General features: G+C 34.9%; 1 protein-coding gene and 1 non-coding gene across 9 annotated transcripts in view; one reads left to right on the top strand and one right to left on the bottom strand.

Moving 5' to 3' along the window:
• The window catches only part of Rhot1 (ras homolog family member T1), a 68,744-nt gene that overhangs the window by 35,527 nt on the left and 11,119 nt on the right, over nucleotides 1-22,098 (top strand). For 4 of the 8 annotated variants that reach the window (XR_011705116.1, XM_071603751.1, XM_071603750.1 and 1 more), the window contains exons 12-19: nucleotides 4,285-4,369; nucleotides 4,727-4,872; nucleotides 11,627-11,727; nucleotides 13,708-13,838; nucleotides 14,893-14,976; nucleotides 16,563-16,682; nucleotides 18,059-18,261; nucleotides 21,004-21,126. Coding sequence is in view for 7 of the 8 variants with exons in the window: in XM_071603751.1 (XP_071459852.1) it covers nucleotides 4,285-4,369; nucleotides 4,727-4,872; nucleotides 11,627-11,727; nucleotides 13,708-13,838; nucleotides 14,893-14,976; nucleotides 16,563-16,682; nucleotides 18,059-18,261; nucleotides 21,004-21,126 (993 nt within the window). In the remaining variant the exon portion in view is untranslated. Of the gene's footprint in view, nucleotides 1-4,284; nucleotides 4,370-4,726; nucleotides 4,873-11,626; nucleotides 11,728-13,707; nucleotides 13,839-14,892; nucleotides 14,977-16,562; nucleotides 16,683-18,058; nucleotides 18,262-19,290; nucleotides 19,387-21,003; nucleotides 21,127-22,098 lie in introns of all 8 variants that reach the window. The other 4 variants (XM_071603753.1, XM_027924169.2, XM_027924166.2 and 1 more) reach the window with 3 other exon arrangements.
• Nucleotides 14,293-14,421, bottom strand: LOC114083071 (small nucleolar RNA SNORA11). The gene has a single exon (XR_003581092.1). It is a non-coding gene; the product is annotated as a small nucleolar RNA SNORA11 (small nucleolar RNA).

Consider the following 22,098-nt stretch of genomic DNA (forward strand, 5'->3'; position numbering starts at 1 on the left):
CTCATACATTCCAGGCAAGCACTACCACTGAGCTATAACCCCAGCCCACTTGCCAAGTATTTTTAAATTTTATTTAGCATACAGATTGGCAGGCTTCAAGTTCCTCAGGAGTAATTTAGATTTATAGGCAAACGTTTGTAGCAGGGTTTCTCAGTTTTGGCACTATCAACATTTTGGACCAGATAATTCCTATACAGCCTGTCCTGTGCATTTGAGATGTTGGGCATACTTAGATGGCAGTAACACCTCTTTCTTTCCTTAGCTGTGACAACCAAAAATATCTCCAGAAATTGCCAGGTATCTCCTTAGAAACTTAAAACATCCATCCTTGAGAGCTACAGACTTATAGCAGGGCTCAAATTCTTGCTCTTCTTCTCACAGAGAATACAAGTTATGTTTTTTTAATTCATTTTTACTGGAGAAGGAGAAAAAGAAGCCATATAAACTTGGTTTTGAGTCAAGAGGTCAAAAATATGCATTTTTCTTTAGTTCTTCAATTTTATAGCCCGTTATTAGCTCAGGATAAAGTATTTTCCCTAAATACCTGGTCAGTTTGTTTTATTTTCCTTTGATAATGCTGTTTAAATACTGTTTATTTAAAAGTGGACCCAGTGCCACCTCATATAGAAGAGTGATGTGCCATAGGATGCCTCTTCTTTACCCTGGGGACATGGGCTTCTCAAAGTTCATGACTTCCCAAGATCTGGCTTTGGAGCCTTTGATCTTTCTTCCTCTTTTTCATGGTGTTATTTCATAATGTCTTTTTTAAATTTTAGAATCGCATCTCCAGCCAACTATGTAATGGTTCAGAAAGACGTAGTTGTTCCCTTCCCCATTGGAATCAGAAGTCTTTCAGATTAAATTCCTGGTTCTTTCATCAGTTTTAAGTTCAAGCTTTCCTTGTCTAAGGTACTAAATCTTGGCTCAAGTTAATTTCCCAGGGGCTGGAGTTGAAGCTGAGTGGTATAGAGCTTGCCTAGCACATGTGAGGTCCTGGGTTCGATCCTCAGCACCACATAAAAATAAGTAAATAAAGATATTGTGTCCATCTACAACTGAAAAAAAATATTTTAAAAAAGTTAATTTCCCATATTTTTTGATCAATACATAATGAATGAATTAGTCCTAGGACCCCTCAAAAGTTTTCTTTCTTGTGCTGTTTATGTGGGCAAATATATTCTATAGGTGGTTGCTTATTGCTTTTTTAAGACAGTTAGGAAGTGCCATCTCTTATTGCTTTGTGGCTTATACTAATCATCTCTTTGAGTTTCTTTATACTTTCTGCATTTAACTTTCTGTAAAATAATCCCCTAGAGCCGCCATTTGCATTTTTATTTCTTATTAACTTTCTGCTCTGTTCTTCACCTTGCTACTAGATTAGTGTATGTGTACATTTACATACATATACACAGAAATTTGGCCATGTCACTTCTCTTCAAGGCACAGCATAAAGTCAAGCTTCTTTTTTTAAAAAATATTTATTTTTTTTTTTTTAGTTTTAGGTGGACACAATATCCTTATTTTATATTTATGTGGTGCTGAGGATCGAACCCAGTGCCTCATGCATGCTAGGCAAGTGCTCTACCACTAAGCCACAACCCCAACCCCCAAAGTCAAGCTTCTTAATGTGGTATCTGAGGTCATTCATAACCCCCTCTGCTCATGTTCTCCCCTGCCTTCATTCTAGAAGTAAATACCAAACTATTTTTAGTCCACAAAACATATGTTGTTTCCTACTCCCGGCTTTCATCTATGCTTTTTATCATTCTATCTCCTTTTCCCCAATCTTATTAATGCCTCATACTTCAAGTTTCAGTTTAGGTGACAGTGACTCTTAGCAATATTGACACCTTCCCACTCCCAGGCCAGAGATGTTCCCCTCCATGGAAGCTCTTCTAGCATCCTTAACTTACGTACTTAGCACTTACCTCATTCTGTTGACATCTGTTTGTGGTCTACCTCCCACTTGAATGTGGTTCCTTAGAAATAGGGAGCCTATCATTATCAAAATGACACACACACAAAAAAAATGGTAAAGATGAGAAGAAAAGGAAACTCTCAAACACTGTAGGTGGAAATGCAAATCAGTTCAGCCATTATGGAAAATACTATGGAAATTCCTCAGAACAACTGAAAATAGCTAGGCATGGTGGCACGTGACCATAGTCCCAGCGACTTGGGAGGCTGAGGCAGGAGAATCACAGTATAAGGCCAGCCTCAGCAACTTAGCAAATCCCTGTCTCAAAATAATAAATAAAAAGGGCTTGGATTATAGCTCAGTAGTAGATGTCCCTGTCTGTATTCAATCTCTGTAATAAAAACAAAACAAACAAAAAACCCTGAAAATAGAGTTACCATCTGATCCCATACCCTTGCTACTAGTTATGGAATCATTAGATCAGAGAGATACCTACATTCCTGTGTTTACTTCAGCACTGGTCACAATAGCCAGGATAAGGAATCAACAGAAATGTCCATCTATGGATGAATGAATTTTTAAAATAGCGCATATATATGATTGAATATTATTCAGTCATAAAAAGGATGAAATCCTGTCGTGGGTAGAACTGGACGACATTATGTTAAGTGAAATAAGCCAGGCACAGAAAGACTAATACCACATTTTCTTACTCATTTGTGGAAGCTAAAAAGGTTAATCATAAAGAAGTAGAGAGTAGAATGGAGGTCACTAGAGGTAAATAAGGGGAGTGATGCAGGGTAGATTGTTAATAATGGGTATCAAAATACAGTGGCAGGGGGAGTAGTTCTGTTTTATTTATTTATTTATTGTTTTATTTATTTATTTTTATGTAGTACTGAAGATCTAATCCAGTGCCTCACATGTGCTAGTCAAGTGCTCTACCACTGAGCCACAACCCCAGCCCCAGTCTATAACAATTAATTGAATATTTCAAAATTAGAGAAAGATAGATGTGGTGGCCCACATTTGTGATCTCAGTGGTATGGGAGGCTGAAGCAGGAGGATTATGAGTTCAAAGCCAGCCTCAGCAAAAGTGAGGCACTAAGCAATTCAGTGAGACCCTGTCTCTAAATAAAATACAAAATAGGGTTGGGGATGTGGCTCGGGTCAAGTTCCCTGAGTTCAATTCCTGGTACAAAAAAAAAAAAAAAAATTAAGAGTTTGAATGTTTCCAGCATATAGAAATGATAATATTTGAAAAGACAGAAATGCTAATTATACTGATTTGATCATTATACATTGTATACATGTATCAAACTTTAATAGTATATATCCCACAAATAAGTATAAATAGGGCTGGGGTTGTGGCTCAGTGATAGAATGCTCGTGTAGACAGGTGAGGCACTGGGTTCCATCCTCAGCACCACATAAAAATAAATAAATAAAAATAAAGGCATTATTTCCACCTATAAGTAAAAAAAATATTTAAAAAATAAGTGGGCTGGGGATGTGGCTCAAGCCTGGCATGCATGGGGCTCTGGTTTCGATCCTCAGCACCACATAAAAATAAAATAAAGATGTTGTGTCCACCAAAAACTAAAAAATAAATATTAAAAAATTCCCCCCCTCCCTCCCTCCCTCCCTCCCTCTCTCTCTCTCTCTCTCTCTCTCTCTCTCAAATAAGTATAAATATTATATGTCAGTTAAAAAAAAAAAAGTAGAGAGCCTGTCTTGTTTTTGGTCTCCCTAATACTTAGTTCAGTGAATTTAATTAATATTTATTGAACTAAATTTAAGATGGTTCAAAAGGTGAAATAACATCTATTCATATCATTTTCAAGTTGTTACATATTGGCATTGATATTAAGGCCATAATTGTGATGATTTGTTTATAGGAAAAACAAATCTATTATAGTTTAATCATTACTATTTGTAAAATTTTTATTTCAATGTGCCCTTCTGATATTTGGGAAAAGATCTATGTTATTATTTTTTTTTTAGAATTTTTTTTTAATATTTATTTTTTAGTTTTCAGCAGACACAACATCTTTGTTTGTATGTGGTGCTGAGGATCGAACCCGGGCCGCATGCATGCCAGGCGAGCGTGCTACCGCTTGAGCCACATCCCCAGCCCAGGATCTATGTTATTTTGGAAAAAGCATTTGGAAAAAGCATTATTATGACTCTTCTGAGGAGTGTTATACTCCAGAGACTTACCCTGGGAAAGTCTAAATGGCTCCAGGGGAAGAAAATTTTGTAAATAGTGGCATCCCACAAAAACACTTGTTGCAATTTTGTATTCATTTCTTAAATTAAATTTTAATATTTGATTAATGATTTATTTTTAATTTTTTCATTAACAGGCTAAAAATACCTCCTGATTGCACTACTGAATTAAACCATCATGCATATTTGTTTCTCCAAAGCACCTTTGACAAACATGATCTGGTGAGCATTTAACTGACATTTTCCATGATATATGGTAAAATATTCTTCTGTGGGAGATTTTTCTCTGTTTCCTTAGCAATGTGATACTTATGTATGTAGCCCAAACTGTTCAATCTCTCCAAGTGGAACTAGCAAAAATATTTTCTACTTTTACTTTCATTGTTTTCTTGGGGATGAAAAAGTGCAGTTTCTGATAGATTCATTATTATATTTTTATAGTTTTGATGAAATGTAAAATTTCTTATTGTTAGTTCACATTTTTAGAGGCAAGTCTTTCATGGACTATGGGGTTTTTGTGTTTGAGAATTATTCTCTTGGATATCTAAACATTATGTATACTTCCTTGTGTTTTGTCAGGATAGAGACTGTGCTTTGTCACCTGATGAACTTAAGGATTTATTCAAAGTTTTCCCTTATATACCTTGGGGACCAGATGTGAATAACACAGTTTGTACAAATGAAAAAGGCTGGATAACCTATCAGGGATTCCTTTCCCAGTGGACGTGAGTATAGAGCTCACTTCTTTCCTCTAGAACCACCACTAGTTTAAAATTGTGGTATATTATATTCATTATTTTGTAAGCTTGTCAGAGCCTATGAAATTCTTCAATCATAACTGTTTCTTAAGCAGGATTTGTAGTGCTGCTGGGATTATAAACACTTTATAGATTTATCAGGAAGCGATTATTTTCTTTTGGATGATGTACTAGGAAACAGTAATCTAAGTCTTACATCAAAAATGAACTTTATTTTAATACTTTTTTGTTCGATTAAGAAAATTGGGGCTGGGGTTGTGGCTCAGTGATAGAGCACCTACCTGGCATATGTGAGGCACTGGTTTCGATTCTCAGCACCGCATATAAATAAATGAATAAAAATAAAGATTCATCAAAACTAAAAATATATATAAGATTTTTTTTTAAAAAAAGAAGTTTGGAGGGCTGGGGTTGTGGCTCAGTGGTAGAGCACTTGCCTAGCATGTGTGAGGCACATGTGGGTTTGATCCTTAGCACTGCATGTAAATAAATAATTAAAATAAAGGTCCATCAACAACTAATAAAAATATTTTTTTAAAAAAGAAAGAATTGGAAATGATATTGCTGTTGCACAATTACTCCTTCAGCATATGAGGAGTAGCATATTTTATTGGACACTGAGGTCTTACTGCATTATTTGTTGTTGTTAATAAAAATTTAGTAAAGTTTAGAGCAGATTTGTCTACAGCTTTGTTATGTTCTGGTTGACATTGTATTTAGTGTCTTCAGGGAATTCCCTGGTCTTGTGTGATGACATAATTATTTTAACCTTGGTGAGACTAACTTTTTCAACATTACGATCTTTTTTTCAAATAAATAAGAAAGGATAGCTGATTTCAGAAGTCTTTTAGTTATTTTTGTTCTTTTGTCAATCCTTTTCCGATTTTTTAAAATTATCATTAAGTCTTCAGCTGGTCAGTATTTGCAGAACCCACCATGTTTCCAACCCAATATTCCCAACCCACTTGGGAAGCAGATAATTAAAATATTCCTACTGTGGTTTTTCAAGGCACTATCTGTTTACCTGTGTGGCATTGCTTTCTCTGGCAGTGGAATAGATAGGGGAATCTGCCCCATCTTGCATTGTCTTCCCTTTCTTTCTGCTTTAAGAATGGCAGTATAGTGGGGGGAGGGGGGTTGGGTTGTGGCTCAGTGGTAAAGTGCTCGCCTAGCACATATGAGGAGGCCCTGGGTTTGATCCTCAGCACCATAAATAAATGAATGAATGAATGAATGAATGCACGATTAAACAAAAGCTAAAAGAATTCGCAGCCAGAAAACCAGCACTGCAAAGCATTTTGAGCAAAATACTACAAGAAGAGGAATTGAAAAATAGTGCCCAAAACTAACAGCAGGAGGTATCTCAGTAAAGGGGGAGGAAAATAACCAAAAAGTAAAAACTAGCCAAACTAAAATAAATAAATAAATAAACATGACTGGAAGTACAAATCATATTTCAATTGTAACCTTAAATGTTAATGGCCTAAACTCACCAATCAAGAGACATAGGCTAGTAACCTGGATCAAAAACAAATCCAACAATATGCTGCCTTCAGGAGACTCATATGATAGGAAAAGACATACACAGGCTGAAGGTAAAAGGTTGGGAAAATCATATCACTCACATGGCCCTCAGAAGCAAGCAGGAGTGGCCATACTCATATAGAATAAAATCAACTTCAAACCTAATTTAATCAAAAGGAATGAAGAAGGAACCATCCACCAACAAGACATAACAATTATCAATTTGTATGCACCAAACAATGGAGCTGCAACGTTCATAAAACAAACTCTCCTCAAGTTCAAGAGTCAAATAGACTACAACACAATAATTATGGGTGACTTCAACACACCGCTCTCACCATTAGACAGATCCTCTAGACAAAAGCTGAATAAAGAAACTATTGAACTCAATAGCACAATCAATAACCTAGACTTAACCAACATATATAGAATATATCAACCGTCATCAAGTGGATACACGTTCTTCTCAGCAGCACATGGATCCTACTCAAAGATAGACCATATACTATGCCATAGGGCAACTCTTAGTAAATATAAAGGCGTGAAGATAATACCATGCACCATATCTGATCATAATGGAATGAAACTGGAAATCAATGATAAAAGAAGGAAGGAAAAATCCTACATCACATGGAAAATGAACAATATGTTACTGAATGATCAATGGGTTACAGAAGACATAAAGGAGGAGATAAAAAAAATTCATAGAGACAAATGACAATACAGACAAAACATACCGGAATCTATGGGACACAATGAAAGCAGTTTTAAGAGGGAAATTCATTTCTTGGAGTTCTTTCCTCATAAAAAGAAAAAACCAACAAATAAATGAACTCACACTACACCTCAAAAACCTAGAAAAGGAAGAGCAAAATAACAGCAAATGTAGTAGAAGACAAGAAATTATTAAAATTAGAGCAGAAATCAACGAAATTGAAACAAAAAAAACCATTGAAAAAATTGATAAAACTAAAAGTTGGTTCTTTGAAAAAATAAATAAGATCGACAGGCCCTTAGCCATGCTAACGAAGAGAAGAAGAGAGAGAACTCAAATTACTAACATACGGGATGAAAAAGGCAATATTACAACAGACACTACAGAAATACAGAAGATAATTAGAAAGTATTTTGAAACCCTATATTCCAATAAAATAGAAGATAATGAAGATATCAATAAATTTCTTAAGTCATACGATCTGCCCAGATTGAGTCAGGAAGACACACACAATTTAAACAGACCAATAACAAAGGAAGAAATTGAAGAAGCCATCAAAAGACTGCCAACCAAAAAAAGCCCTGGACCGGATGGGTATACAGCGGAGTTTTACAAAACCTTCAAAGAAGAATTAATACCAATACTTTTCAAGCTATTTCAAGAAATAGAAAAAGAAGGAGCTCTTCCAAATTCATTCTATGAGGCCAACATCACCCTGATCCCGAAACCAGACAAAGACACTTCAAAGAAAGAAAACTACAGACCAATATCTCTAATGAACCTGGATGCAAAAATTCTCAATAAAATCCTGGCGAATCGAATACAAAAGCATATCAAAAAAATTGTGCACCATGATCAAGTAGGATTCATCCCCGGGATGCAAGGCTGGTTCAATATACGGAAATCAATAAATAGTATTCACCACATCAATAGACTTAAAGACAAGAACCATATGATCATCTCGATAGATGCAGAAAAAGCATTTGACAAAGTACAGCATCCCTTTATGTTCAAAACACTAGAAAAACTAGGGATAACAGGAACTTACCTCAACATTGTAAAAGCTATATATGCTAAACCTCAGGCTAGCATCATCCTAAATGGAGAAAAACTGAAGGCATTCCCTCTAAAATCTGGAACAAGACAGGGATGCCCTCTATTACCACTTCTATTCAATTTAGTTCTTGAAATAATAGCCAGAGCAATTAGACAGACAAAAGAAATTAAAGGCATAAAAATAGGAAAAGAAGAACTTAAATTATCGCTATTTGCGGATGACATGATAATATATTTAACAGACCCAAAAGGGTCTACAAAGAAACTGCTAGAGTTAATAAATGAATTCAGCAAAGTGGCAGGATATAAAATCAACACGCATAAATCAAAGGCATTCCTGTATATCAGCAACAAAACTTCTGAAATGGAAATGAGGAAAACCACTCCATTCACAATATCCTCAAAAAAAATAAAATACTTGTGAATCAACCTAACAAAAGAGGTGAAAGATTTATACAATGAAAACTACAGAATCCTAAAGAGAGAGATAGAAGAAGATCTTAGAAGATGGAAAAATGTACCCTGTTCATGGATAGGCAGAACTAACATCATCAAAATGGCGATATTACCCAAGTTCTTTACATGTTCAATGCGATGCCAATTAAAATCCCAACGGCATTTCTTGTAGAAATAGATAAAGCAATCATGAAATTCATATGGAAAAACAAAAGACCCAGAATAGCAAAAGCAATTCTAAGGAAGTGTGAATCTGGAGGTATAGCAATACCAGAGTTCAAACTGTACTACAAAGCAATAGTAACAAAAACAGCGTGGTACTGGTACCAAAACAGGCAGGTGGACCAATGGTACAGAATAGAGGACACAGAAACCAATCCACAAAATTACAACTTTCTTATATTTGATAAAGGGGCTAAAAGCATGCAATGGAGGAAGGAAAGCATCTTCAACAAATGGTGCTGGGAAAATTGGAAATCCATATGCAATAAAATGAAACTGAATCCCTTTCTCTCGCCATGCACAAAAGTTAACTCAAAATGGATCAAGGAGCTAGATATCAAATCAGAGACACTGCGTCTGATAGAAGAAAAAGTTGGCTACGATCTACGTACTGTGGGGTCAGGCTCCAAATTCCTTAATAGGACGCCCATAGCCCAAGAGTTAATAACAAGAATAAATAAATGGGACTTACTTAAACTAAAAAGTTTTTTCTCAGCAAGAGAAACAATAAGAGAGGTAAACAGAGAGCCTACATCCTGGGAACAAATTTTTACCCCTCACACTTCAGATAGAGCCCTAATATCCAGAATATACAAAGAACTCAAAAAATTAAACAATAAGATAACAAATAACCCAATCAACAAATGGGCCAAGGACCTGAACAGACACTTCACAGAGGAGGACATACAATCAGTCAACAAGTACATGAAAAAATGCTCACCATCTCTAGCAGTCAGAGAAATGCAAATCAAAACCACCCTAAGATACCATCTCACTCCAGTAAGATTGGCAGCCATTATGAAATCAAACAACAATAAGTGTTGACGAGGATGTGGGGAAAAGGGTACACTTGTACACTGCTGGTGGGACTGCAAATTGGTAAGGCCAATCTGGAAAGCAGTATGGAGATACCTGGGAAAGCTGGGAATGGATCCACCATTTGACCCAGCTATCGCTCTCCTCGGACTATTCCCTGAGGATCTTAAAAGAGCGTACTATAGGGATACTGCCACATCAATGATCATAGCGGCACAATTCACAATAGCTAGACTGTGGAACCAACCTAGATGCCCTTCAATAGATGAATGGATAAAAAAAAATGTGGCATCTATACACAATGGAGTACTACGCAGCAATAAAAAATGACAAAATCATAGAATTTGCAGGGAAATGGATGGCATTAGAGCAGATTATGCTAAGCGAAGCTAGCCAATCCTTAAAAAACAAATGCCAAATATCTTCTTTGATATAAAGAGAGCAACTAAGAACAGAACAGGGAGGAAGAGCATGAGGAAAAGATTAACATTAAACAAAGACGAGTGGGGGGAGAGAAAGGGAGAGAGAAGGGAAAGCATATGGAAATGGTAGGAGACCCTCAATGTTTCACAAAATTACATAGAAGAGGATATGAGGGGAAAGGGTGGGGGGAACAAGGGAGAGAATTGAACAACAGCAGATGAGGTAGAGAGGGATGATGGGAGGGGAGGGGAGGGGGGATAGTAGGGGAAAGGAAAGGTAGCAGAATACAACAGTCACTAATGTGCCATTATGTAAAAATGTGAGTGTGTAACTGATGTGATTCTGCAATTTGTATTTGGGGTAAAAATGGGAGTTCATAACCCAATTGAGTCAAATGTATGAAAGATGATATATCATGAGCTTTGTAATGTTTTGAACAACCAATAAAAAAAATAAAAATAAAAATAAAAAAATAAAGGAATTATAATGCTGGCTAGACTTGGCACCAGGGTACCTGGCCTTCAAAAAATGCTGAGAGCAATAGGCAATGTTCAGTGAATAAATAGAGATATGTGGCTAAATGCTCAGGTAGAATTATGCACAAGAAAACACAGAGGTACAGAGGAGTCAGCCTTTAACAACACCTAGGCATGCAAGGGAAGGTTCTCAGGCAGGGTTCTCTTGTGTTAGAAAGCCTTTTTTTTGCCAGGTTGAGAAAGAGGAGAAGCAAATTTCATATATTCTGATGGGAAAGAAAAAATACAGAGATAAAAAAGAAAAAAAAAAAAAGAATGGCAGTATAGTGGGGGGAGGGGGGGTTGGGTTGTGGCTCAGTGGTAAAGTGCTCGCCTAGCACATGTGAGGAGGCCCTGGGTTTGATCCTCAGCACCATAAATAAATAAATAAATAAATAAATAAATAAATGCATTGTGTCCAACTAAAACTAAGAAATAAATTTAAAAAAAATAAAAAATGAATGGCAGTATAGCAGTCAGCAGTGGTGGTGGTGTATGCCTTATAATTCTAGCAACTCTGCAGGTTGAGACAGGAGAATCACAAGTTTAAGACCAGCCTCAGCAACCTAACAAAACCTTGTCTCAAAAAATAAAATAAAAAGGATTGGTGGCTGGGGATGTGGCTCAAGCGGTAGCGTGCTCGCCTGGCATGCGTGCGGCCCGGGTTTGAATCTCAGCACCACATGCAAACAAAGATGTTGTGTCTGCCGAAAACTAAAAAATAAATATTAAAAAATTCTCTCTCTCTCTCTTAAAAAAAAAAAAAAAGGATTGAGGGTGTAGCTCAGCAGTTGAGTGCCATTGGGTTCAATCCCCAGTACCTTGCCAAATAAAGAAAAAAGAATGGCAGCCCCATGGTTGGGTACACAGGAAATTGAAGTAGTGTGACAAACACTGGGTCTAGTAGGAAACATTTTTTGAGCTGTTGGAAATGTTTTCCTCTCATGAGTGTTCACTTAGGAACTTTTCACCGTGTAAACCTTCCCTTTCTTAGGCTCACAACCTATTTAGATGTACAGCGGTGCCTAGAATATTTGGGCTATCTAGGCTATTCCATATTGACTGAACAAGAGTCTCAAGCTTCAGCCATTACAGGTAAGCGTTGGCTACTATTCAGTTTATGATTAGGAACATTTTTAGACTCTAGTTTCAAATGTTACAAAGAATAAAAGTAAACTCATCTTCCTTAGTTTTCCATGTCTACACTGTATTAGTTTTCCTCAAGATTTAGTACTTTCTTTTGAGTTGTGATGCCTGATTTTATTGTTTGTCAAAAAAGAAAGAGTAGAGCTTTTGTTTCTAATATACTGCCTTGGGATACTCCACTGATGAAGATGGGGAAGAACTATGGACATTAAAGGGTTTACCATTCTGTCTTGCATTTTAATTTTCTTTGAATATTAAAAACAATGCCAGGCTGGGGTTGTGGCTCAGTGGTAGAGCGCTTGCCTAGCATGTGCGAGGCCCTGCGTTCGATCCTTAGGACCAAATAAAAATCAATTACAACTAAAAAGTAAATCTTTTTTTAAAAAAGCAGTGGGAATTACTGTCAACAAAATGCCACTTAAAAAGAAAGAAAGAACAATAAAAATAAAGGTCCATAAACAACTAAAAATATATATGAAAATTAAAAAAATAAATAAATTTGGAGGCCTAGGGTTGTGACTCAGTGGTAGAGCACTTGCCTAGCATATGTTAGGCCACTTTAAAAAAAACTTAAACACTTGATCTTGATTTCAGTCTGGAACTAATTATACATTTATCAACTTTGTAATCTTTTTCCTTATTAATAAATCTTTCACAGATCTTGAATTGTAAACCACACATTCTTGCCAAAGCAGTGTACTTCATTTAAAGGAAATTCATAGGTATGAAAATAAGAAATTTAGCAATTGGTCATTATAGGATTTTCTTATATACCAATTGATGGAAACTCTGCCATGTGTTACAGAAAGCTCTTACAAGAAGCTAGCCTTTTTTTTTTTTTTTAATAATGTTATTGTATTTTTTTATACCTTTATTTTATTTGTTTATATTTATGTGGTGCCAAGGATCAAACCCAGAGCCTCATGCATGCTGGGCAAGTGCTCTATCACTGAACTACAACCTCAGCCCCAGAAGGTAGCCTACTTAAACTGACAGAACAAGTACCCTTTCAAGTTCTTAACTAATTAGTATTTAATTCGGCACCAAAGAGTAAGCAGTTAATTTCTAGCCAGCTGTGGGGTTCTTTCACTCAAGAACATGTTGTGAACATCTTTGCATATCAATAAGTATACTTCTATATATCTTTAATGTGAAATATTGTGCCATTGTATAATGTTCTATAATGTACTTAACTATTACATAATTATTGTGTATTTCTATCATTTTGACTTTGCTATAATCAGTAGTGCCTGTGATGGGCTCTACTGTTGTTGTACCTTTGGGTGTAGCTTAAGGAGCTCTCTTTACCTCAAGAAGAGATGTCCCATTTTCCGAATGATACAATATTGTTTCTGTCATGCTTTTTTTGACAGATTGATGCCTAAGAGCCCAGCTAACCCAAGAGTAAAAATCTATTTCCAGCTCCAAGAGGTTGAAGGTTTCAAATAGCATTCATAGTTGATAATTTGTTATGCCAATATATATATATTTTTTGGTAGTACTGGGAATTGAACCCATAGCATTACACATGCTAGGAAAGCTCTCTACTATTGAGCTACACTCACATTCTGTGTGACAATGACATCAAATTAGATAGGATATAATGTTAGATATATTCATTGTAATTTTTATTCATTTTATGGATATTTTCCTAGTGAAAATATACTGCTTATTTTATGCAAACTATCATTTTTTACTGAAAATTTATAGTCAACTTTCAGAAATGCATCTTTTCCACTAGGCTATACCCTTCTGCATTATATGTAGTACTTTATTTTACATAAGCTTGCCTATTTTATGTGTTTTTGTAGATTAGATACTGCATAAAAGTGATAAATAGCAATACCTTATTTTGAGAAGGTGGAATGAAGGCTCCAAGAATCTGGTACATATTTAGTGTTTTTTTTTTTTTTTTTTTTTTTTTTTTAGTAACAAGAGATAAAAAGATAGACCTTCAGAAAAAACAGACTCAAAGAAATGTGTTCAGATGTAATGTAATTGGAATGAAAAGCTGTGGGAAAAGTGGAATTCTTCAGGCTCTTCTTGGAAGAAACTTAATGGTGAGAGTTCTCAAAATATAGAATTATATCCAACAAATTTCTGTAGTTTATGTAATTTTTATAGCCATTATTAACCTTTTTAGATGATTACTAGAGCTCATTGCCCTATATATATTAGTAAAGTGTTTCATTGGTGTTAGCCATGTGTGTGTGTGTGTGTGTGTATGTGTGTGTGTGTGTGTGTGTTTATTTTATTTATTTATTTATTTGGTAGTACTGGAGATTGAACCCAGAAAGCATGCTCTACCTTTGAGCTGCATCCTCAACCCTTCTATTTTTTGTTTTTTATTTTGAGACAGGGTATTGCTTGATTGCTGAGGCTGGCCTTACAGTCCTCCTGCCTTAGCATCCCAAGTAGCTGGGATTAATGTGCATGTGCCACTGTGCCCTGCTCTCATTTGCCTTTTTTCTTTTTCTTCTTCTTCTTCTTTTTTTTTTTTTTTTTTGTTTTAACATATATAGGGCATGCTGTCACAGGAAGGCCAATATATTCTGCTTCCTGCGATGAGTAAACCCAGATTTCTGTTGGGTGTGTTGTAAACAGAAAAGCCATTCATCAGGTCTCCTCTCCTGAGCACACCCCTCATTTTTTAAAAAAAACCAGTTATATTTAGATGATGATTAAATGACTACACATACGAAAGCACCTCAAATAGTCCTTGGTAGGAAATAAATGCATGGTAAATCTTTCAAATTGAATACTAATACCTAGTCTGTTTACTTTGAGTAAAACTGACATATTTCCAGATGAGGCCAATATCAGACCAAACTATAGTGTAATGTGAATTGTCAGCAATGGCTCTAGAATCTACTTTCAAAAATACAGTTTACTTCCTCTTAACCTACTGCTTTTACTTTGTGCAAAACAAATGCATATTTTGTCTTAGACCCTAAAAACTAAAAAACATAAAATTAACATCTCTTTTATACTGATAAATAGTATTTAGTATAGAGAAGAATGTCCTTTTATTTATAACCCACCTACACATGTGTGTATTGATGAAAACTAGTAATTCCTTCCTATAAATATTGACATGTTTGGTTCTGTTTTCAGAGACAGAAGAAAATCCGTGACGATCATAAATCCTACTATGCAATTAATACTGTTTATGTATATGGACAAGAGAAATACTTGTTGGTAAGAAATTCTCAATATAAAAATTTTAATTGGTACATTTTAAAATGACAGAAACAAAATGACTTTAATTTAATGTCTGAATGTAGAATCTGTGTATGATTTCTCCCCCTCCTGGTTTGTTTTTTAGAATATTAATTCCTTTGATCTATGTGATTATTACATGAATATACATATAAGTAAAAAAAATCACCTGTAGAAAGTAAAACAGAAGAAAATGAACTTACTTTTTAGTCTCCCATTTTGACTTTTTAAAAATTCTACTGCTATTCACTAAAAATTAATATGAAAACAGTGCTGATGCTTGGTTGTTTACCTATAATCTGAATCAAGTTTATCTACTTAGCAGGAAGGAGTATAGCATAAAAATGTATGAAAGGATCTGACTGAAAAGATACCACAAAATACAGTAAAAAGAGGTTCAATATAACCTTGGTCCACCATTGATAAGTTCTGTGACCTTGGGCAAGTGGCTTATTCTCTCTGAGCTTATTTCTTAATAAGTTAGCTCCTCAATGAAAAGTTTCTAACAAATAATAGACATACTAGAAAATTCATTTGTCTATTTCTTTTTGGAAATATTTATTTTACCAAATTATCACATTGAATATTACATATATTTTATTCTTTCTGATGTTTGTCAGCTTCTTATTATATCCCTTTGTCTCCTAGTCTCCTATAAGTATAGTTTTAGATATTGGGTACTTAGTTAATATTGTTGACTGTTAATTTTCCTGTTTTATTTATTTTTTTTTAATTTTTTAAAATATTTATTTCTTAGTTGTTTTTTTTTTTTTAAGGTGGACACAATATATTTTACATTTATGTGGTGCTGAGAATCGAACCCAGTGCCTCACGCATGCTAGGCGAGTGCGCTACCACTTGAGCCACATCCCCAGCCCCCTGTTTTATTATTATTACACTATTTTTGCAAATTGTATCTTTCATGTCTTTGACTATGCATGCTATAATAGTGTTTTATTTGAATATATTCAGTCACAGCTTCTTTTTTCCCCCCAGTATTAAGGATTGAACTCAGGACCTAAGCACATGCTGTACCAATGAGCTACATCCCCAGCCCAGGATATTTCTTCAGGAAATATAATAAACATTGAAAAGATAAGGCAATGCAGTACAATCAAATGACTTTAATTAAAAAGTTTTTGCTTAGTGATTTTGTTAGGAGAAATGTTAGTGTGGTAGGAAAAATAATACACTTGGCAATTATATCTGAGTTCATGTTTTGGTCTGATGACTTCTTAGGTATGTTGTCTTTTGTATTTGACTTATTCTAACCTGTTTCCCTATCTATAGAGTGTAGACAATATACAGAAAAGGCTTGCCAGCAGCACATCAGTCAGTCACTGAATGCTAGCTTCTGTAGATTCTTAATCACCACCATTTTTAATGCACAAAATCAGCAAAAAAATACTTGTTTGTTTATACTTTCTACTTCTAAAAATGGTCTGAAAAGTTATGATTAACCAGGAGTTTTTTTATTAGGATGTCCAACCAAACAATTATAATACATCATGACTTTATCAAAATTGTGATACTTGTGTTTCTCATTATCTTTTTCTTTTTACCAGTTGCATGATATCTCAGAATCGGAGTTTCTAACTGAGGCTGAGATCATTTGTGATGTTGTATGCCTGGTATATGATGTCACTAACCCCACATCCTTTGAATACTGCGCCAGGATTTTTAAGGTTTGTAGTTCTTATAGACTATGATTAAATATAATTTTATATGGGGTTTTAATGAATTTCATGATGTTTCCTAACCAGAAAAATGCAACAAGATCATTGGTGGAGCTTTTAAAAAATATATACATCTTTGCCCTATTCCTGAAGGTTCTGGTTTTATTCTGCAATGGTAGAGTCCCAGCATATGTACTTTAAAAATTTTCTTCCACACGTGATTCTGATTTGCGTTCCTGGTTAAGAACTTTTGCTTTAATGGGGGGTTTTCTTAGCTGTTAGGAATGCATGTGGAGTATGTATTGCCATTTACCCAAGAATAACAGCCAGAGCAAGGGGATAAACCAGAGGCTTGGAAAGTGTATCAGTCACTTTGAGATTATCAGCAAGATTCAGTAGGAGGAAAAAGCTACAAATAGAAAGGTATTTATTCTAGTATTATTTTTAATAGCCTGAAAATAAAATATTCCAGATGTCTAACACTATTAAAAGATGGTTTTCTAGCCGGGTGAGGTGGTGCATGCCTGTAATCCCAGCAGCTCAGGAGGCGAAGACAGGAGTTTGCGAGTTCAAAGCCAGCCTCAGCAATTTATCAAGGCGCTAAGCAAATCAGTGAGACCTTGTCTCTAAACAAAATACAAAATAGGGCTGGGCATGTGGCTCAGTGGCTGAGTGCCCCTAAGTTCAATCCCTGGTACCAAAAGAAAAGAAAAAAAAGATAGTTTTTTATATTATGATAAAATAATCTAGGAGATTAAGCAACCATGAAAAGTGATAGTTCTGAATTCTGAAAAATAGGGGAGATACAGTGTTACATTTTTAAAGAGTTATACCTAACATGACTGCAACTATATAAACATATATAAATGCAAGTACTCAAGGATTAGAGGTAATATAAAAAAATGAAAATAGTCATTTTTAGTTTAGAGGTTAGGCGGATTTCTCTTATTTCAAAATGTTTATTGTGGTTTTTTTTTAAAAAAAATTTAGTTGTAGTGGACACAATACCTTTTTTATTCATTTATTTTTATGTGGTACATAGGATCGAACCCAGCACCTTGCATGTGCTAGGCAAGTGCTCTACCACTGAGCCACAACCCTAACCCCTATTTTTTTTTTTAATTTAAGAAATGTATTTTAAAATTATAGTGAATCTAAAGAGTTAGAATTGGTTTCTTTTGTTACCTACATTGGAAAAGTTGGGCTAATCATATTTATTATATCAGACTGTCCTAGGCCACTACCAAACTTTACCTCTTGGGTCATTTTTCCTCTTTGAAACTATTGTTTCTTTGCCTATTAGAGAAATTTTTTAGTTCACATTGAATTGAATAGTAACTTTTGAATTCTTCATCAGATTTTGATTTCATTTTTTTATTTCATAGCAACACTTTATGGACAGCAGAATACCCTGTTTAATCATAGCTGCAAAATCAGACCTGCATGAAGTTAAACAAGAATATAGTATCTCACCTACTGATTTCTGCAGGAAACACAAAATGCCTCCACCTCAAGCCTTCACTTGCAATACTGCTGATGCACCTAGTAAGGATATCTTTGTTAAACTGACAACAATGGCCATGTACCCGTAAGTACCTGCTCTGTCTTCATTTTCATGTTGCATGGTTCATAATAACATTGCATGCCATTATTAGCCATGAGGGGGGAATCTTTGTCATATAGAAGTTGTTCAGCAACAGAAAGAGACTTTATAATGAGAAGGTACAAATTTGAGCAAATCCAAGTTTGGTTTGGGTACCATAGTAAAATAATACAAACAGTGCTTCTTACAATGTTTGTATATTTTTGAGTAGGCTATAGCTCTCTTAACAGGATAATTCAATAAAGCACAGCCTCCCACCCAGCATTAAAAAATAGTCTTAGTGCAATAAAATGGGGTTAACATCATGTTGCTTTATGCATTTCCATACACAAAGTTCATTTTTATATTTGTCTGTTGATTAATTGACCTTGAGTATGTGAAGGATTCTAAAATCTTTTGTCAATTTATGTTGAACATGTGATTTCAAAATATTGTGTCTTCTTTAAGTGCTATTAAAAAAAGTATTTATAATTGGAATTTCCAATATGTAAATGTTTTGCATTAAGTATTATGAGCCACAAATTTCATGTACATTTATTATATATCTATACATACATATATGTGCAAGCGCGTAACTGGTTATATTCATAATTTACTAACTGCCTTAAAATTGCATGATTCTTAATGGCATTCTCCTCAAATAGTGTGTTTGTATAAATTCTGTTTTGTAACAAAATAGTTTTTCAGGCAGTGCGTTTCTCTAGTCTATAGCTTATGCTATATTTTATTATATTAATTTCTAATTATTTGCCTTCTTATGAAAACTACAGTGTAAAATAGAGTAATAATCAAACACTGCTACAAACTGAGGTTTTCCAGAAAGGTGTTAATTTGTAAAGATTTTTAAAATCAGTTAATTTTCCTGGTATTCCAGTAACTCACACTTTAAAAAATGCAACAAACCTTTACATTTCTATTTTATTAGAAGACAACTTGTTCCTATTAATATAAGATAAGCAAAACTTTATTTATGTTTTACCGTTGCTTTAAAACTCTCATGTATGTTATCTACAGAGAGGATCATTACAGAGACAGACTCTGCCGAGACATGGGCAACACTGATAGAATAGAGAATTTGAGAAAAATCTGGGTCTTTCTAAAAACTGCTTTGTAAGTTACTTTTTCTTTATGACTTCTGTAGAATTTTGTTTACATTTTCTTATAGGGTGACCAAATCTCCTTTCTTGCTATAATTAACATTTAGTAATTATCTAGAAACGCACTGCTTGGTCAGGTTTAACCTGTTTATTATGGTGTCGTCTTTACTATGTAAATGTACTTTTAAAAATCCTGTAAATAACTGCAACTGTGTTTTTAGATCTGCATCTTTAAAACAGTTTACTTTAATTCTTGTGTGTGTGTATATATGATAAATGTACATACATGGACACTTGTTTATATGGTTAATCCCAAACTACTTCTCATGAAGCATCTCCCTGTTGCTAAGCATACTTTGCATCTCTCCTTTTTGGTGGGTGGAGCCTTGTATATGTTGAAGAATCAGATTCAATTTATAAAATAACAGATGGATTCCAGTATGACAGCTGGCAGTGACTTAGTAGCAGTGCTATGTTCATCATCACAAGTCAGGTTTTAAAAAGGAATGTCTTGAGCATTAATTTTCAAAATTAATTCTTGTTTTTCTCCATGTTGAGAATTAGGCATTATTGGGATGCTGCTAATCTCCACAACCATGCTACCGTGTGCTGTGGTCTCATCAGATCTTACAAGCTAAGCCAAGTCAGATTGGGCCAGTCCTTTGACTGAGAAGCCTCTAAAAATGATCAGGTGTTACAGGAAGTGATGGCATTGAATCATCAGGCGCTCTTCTGAATGGGTTCTGCGCCAGTGCCTCTTCACGGGTGGTGTGATGGTTTTGTATGTCTGAGTGGCTCCGATCACTGAACAGTCATTGGAGACCCCCTACTTTGGTAGATAGGGCCTAGGTGATATGGGTTGCCCCATGTGCCTGCACCAACTAGTGCAACTCCACTCAACCAGAAAGGAGTCAGAAAGCCTCCCTAAATTTCATATCTAATTTCAATTGGATCCATTGTTGATTTTTACATCCTTACTCAGAGTTTCATATTATCATACTTAGCTGCTGTGTTTTGGTAGCAGATGAAATCAACCCTATATTTTGTTGGAAATTTATGAAGCACTTTGATTTCCTTTGGGAGCCAGGGTGCTTGATGAATTAAAGACGATATTGTTCATATCTTCTCAGGGTTGAATATACTCATCTTTTGACTCTTTTATGTATTTGTCACTCTTCTCCTTCCTGGTTTTCAGGCATGTGTGTATGCTGAGGGAGGAGGAGGGAATGGTTATTTAAATGCTAGCAAACTTTGTCCTTTTGGTGGGTGCTATGGCTTATTCAATTTTTATTTTTATTAATTTAGATGAAGGTGCCATCTATTGCTGTGCATACTTATTCCACTAAAACTCATATAATAATTCCACCCCCCTCCAAAAAAGCTAAAGTGTTTAGAAAATGTTCCCTAGACTTTCTATAGGGAGGGAGGAGGAAGCTATTACTGGTTATTCTGTTTTTGGTACATGTGGAATTCTGCACAACTTTAGTATGGCCCACACTGTCCTTTTTCTTTCTTCAAAGAGTGTTGCTTATGCCTAAATCTTTTTTTTTTTCTTTTTAGTTGGCACACCCTGACTTGTGCCATATTTGTAAGTAAGAACTCAACCCTGTCCTTCTGTGTGTTTTCGCAGCCATGCCCGGTTACGCTGTATGTGCACCTGCAACAGGTGCACATTTTGCATCTGTCAGAACTTCCTCAACTCAGACTTGCTGCAATCTGTAAAGAACAAAATCTTCACTGCAGTTCTTAACAGGTTCTTAACTTTATTTACTGGGTACCAGGCATTCTGTTAAAATACAAAAAAAAAAAAAGTGGATAACTATTTATTATACAGATATTCACTACATACGCAACAAACCAACTGACACCCAACTAACTTCCACTAAAATTCTCACTGTGACCACAATGTTCAGTTTTTGAAACAACCATAATAATGTTTTTAAGTTAATAGGTATATTTCAAGAATATTTTTTGTTAATTCCTTAGGAAAGTTAAAATACCTTTCATATTAGAAGATAATATGTGTAGGGAGATTAAAATCTTTTTGCTGTAAATCCTAGAAATAGATTAGGACTTTTGTAGTAATGAAAAGAGACATTCATCCCAAGTAAAAGATTATTTTGCTGTGCTCAGCTAATATTCAGATAATGTATCTTAGCAAAACTATACCAATGTGAACAATATTTCGGTTTGAAAAAATTCTCTAGTCTTGAAACCATTTATAATTATAATCTACCTTTACTTATTTTTAAAAAAGTACTTGGAATGCTTATTTGAAAAGAACATGATTTCTGGCAGTGAGGATAAGAACCAGCTTTAAGGACTCAAAAGTATGGAAAAGGGAAAAAAAGAGATGTGAAGTATTATTTTTCATATCTTATTATTGAGCCAAAACATGAAATGTTCCTATAAAATAATATGCTTTTGAAAAGAAAAAGAGAAAAAAAAGGATGTATACATTCCCTTAAAGCAATGAACTTGAAAGGTTATATTCTTATTCTGATCATGCTGCCTTTGTTCAAATCAGTTTTATTTTTTCTGAGCATTTAAGAACCTATATAGTATATATGTATCTGGTTGTCAAATTTATATGTGACAGGATTAGGGTTTTGAAGTTACTTATATATGTCATTGAGAGCTGGGCTTGATTACGGTGGATGATCAAGCTAAATACAGATTTTGATTAGAAATGGGTCATTTTTTTCCATTATTGAACACTTGCTAA

Source organism: Marmota flaviventris, chromosome 17, assembly GCF_047511675.1.
Source record: "Marmota flaviventris isolate mMarFla1 chromosome 17, mMarFla1.hap1, whole genome shotgun sequence".
Classification (NCBI taxonomy): domain Eukaryota; kingdom Metazoa; phylum Chordata; class Mammalia; order Rodentia; family Sciuridae; genus Marmota; species Marmota flaviventris.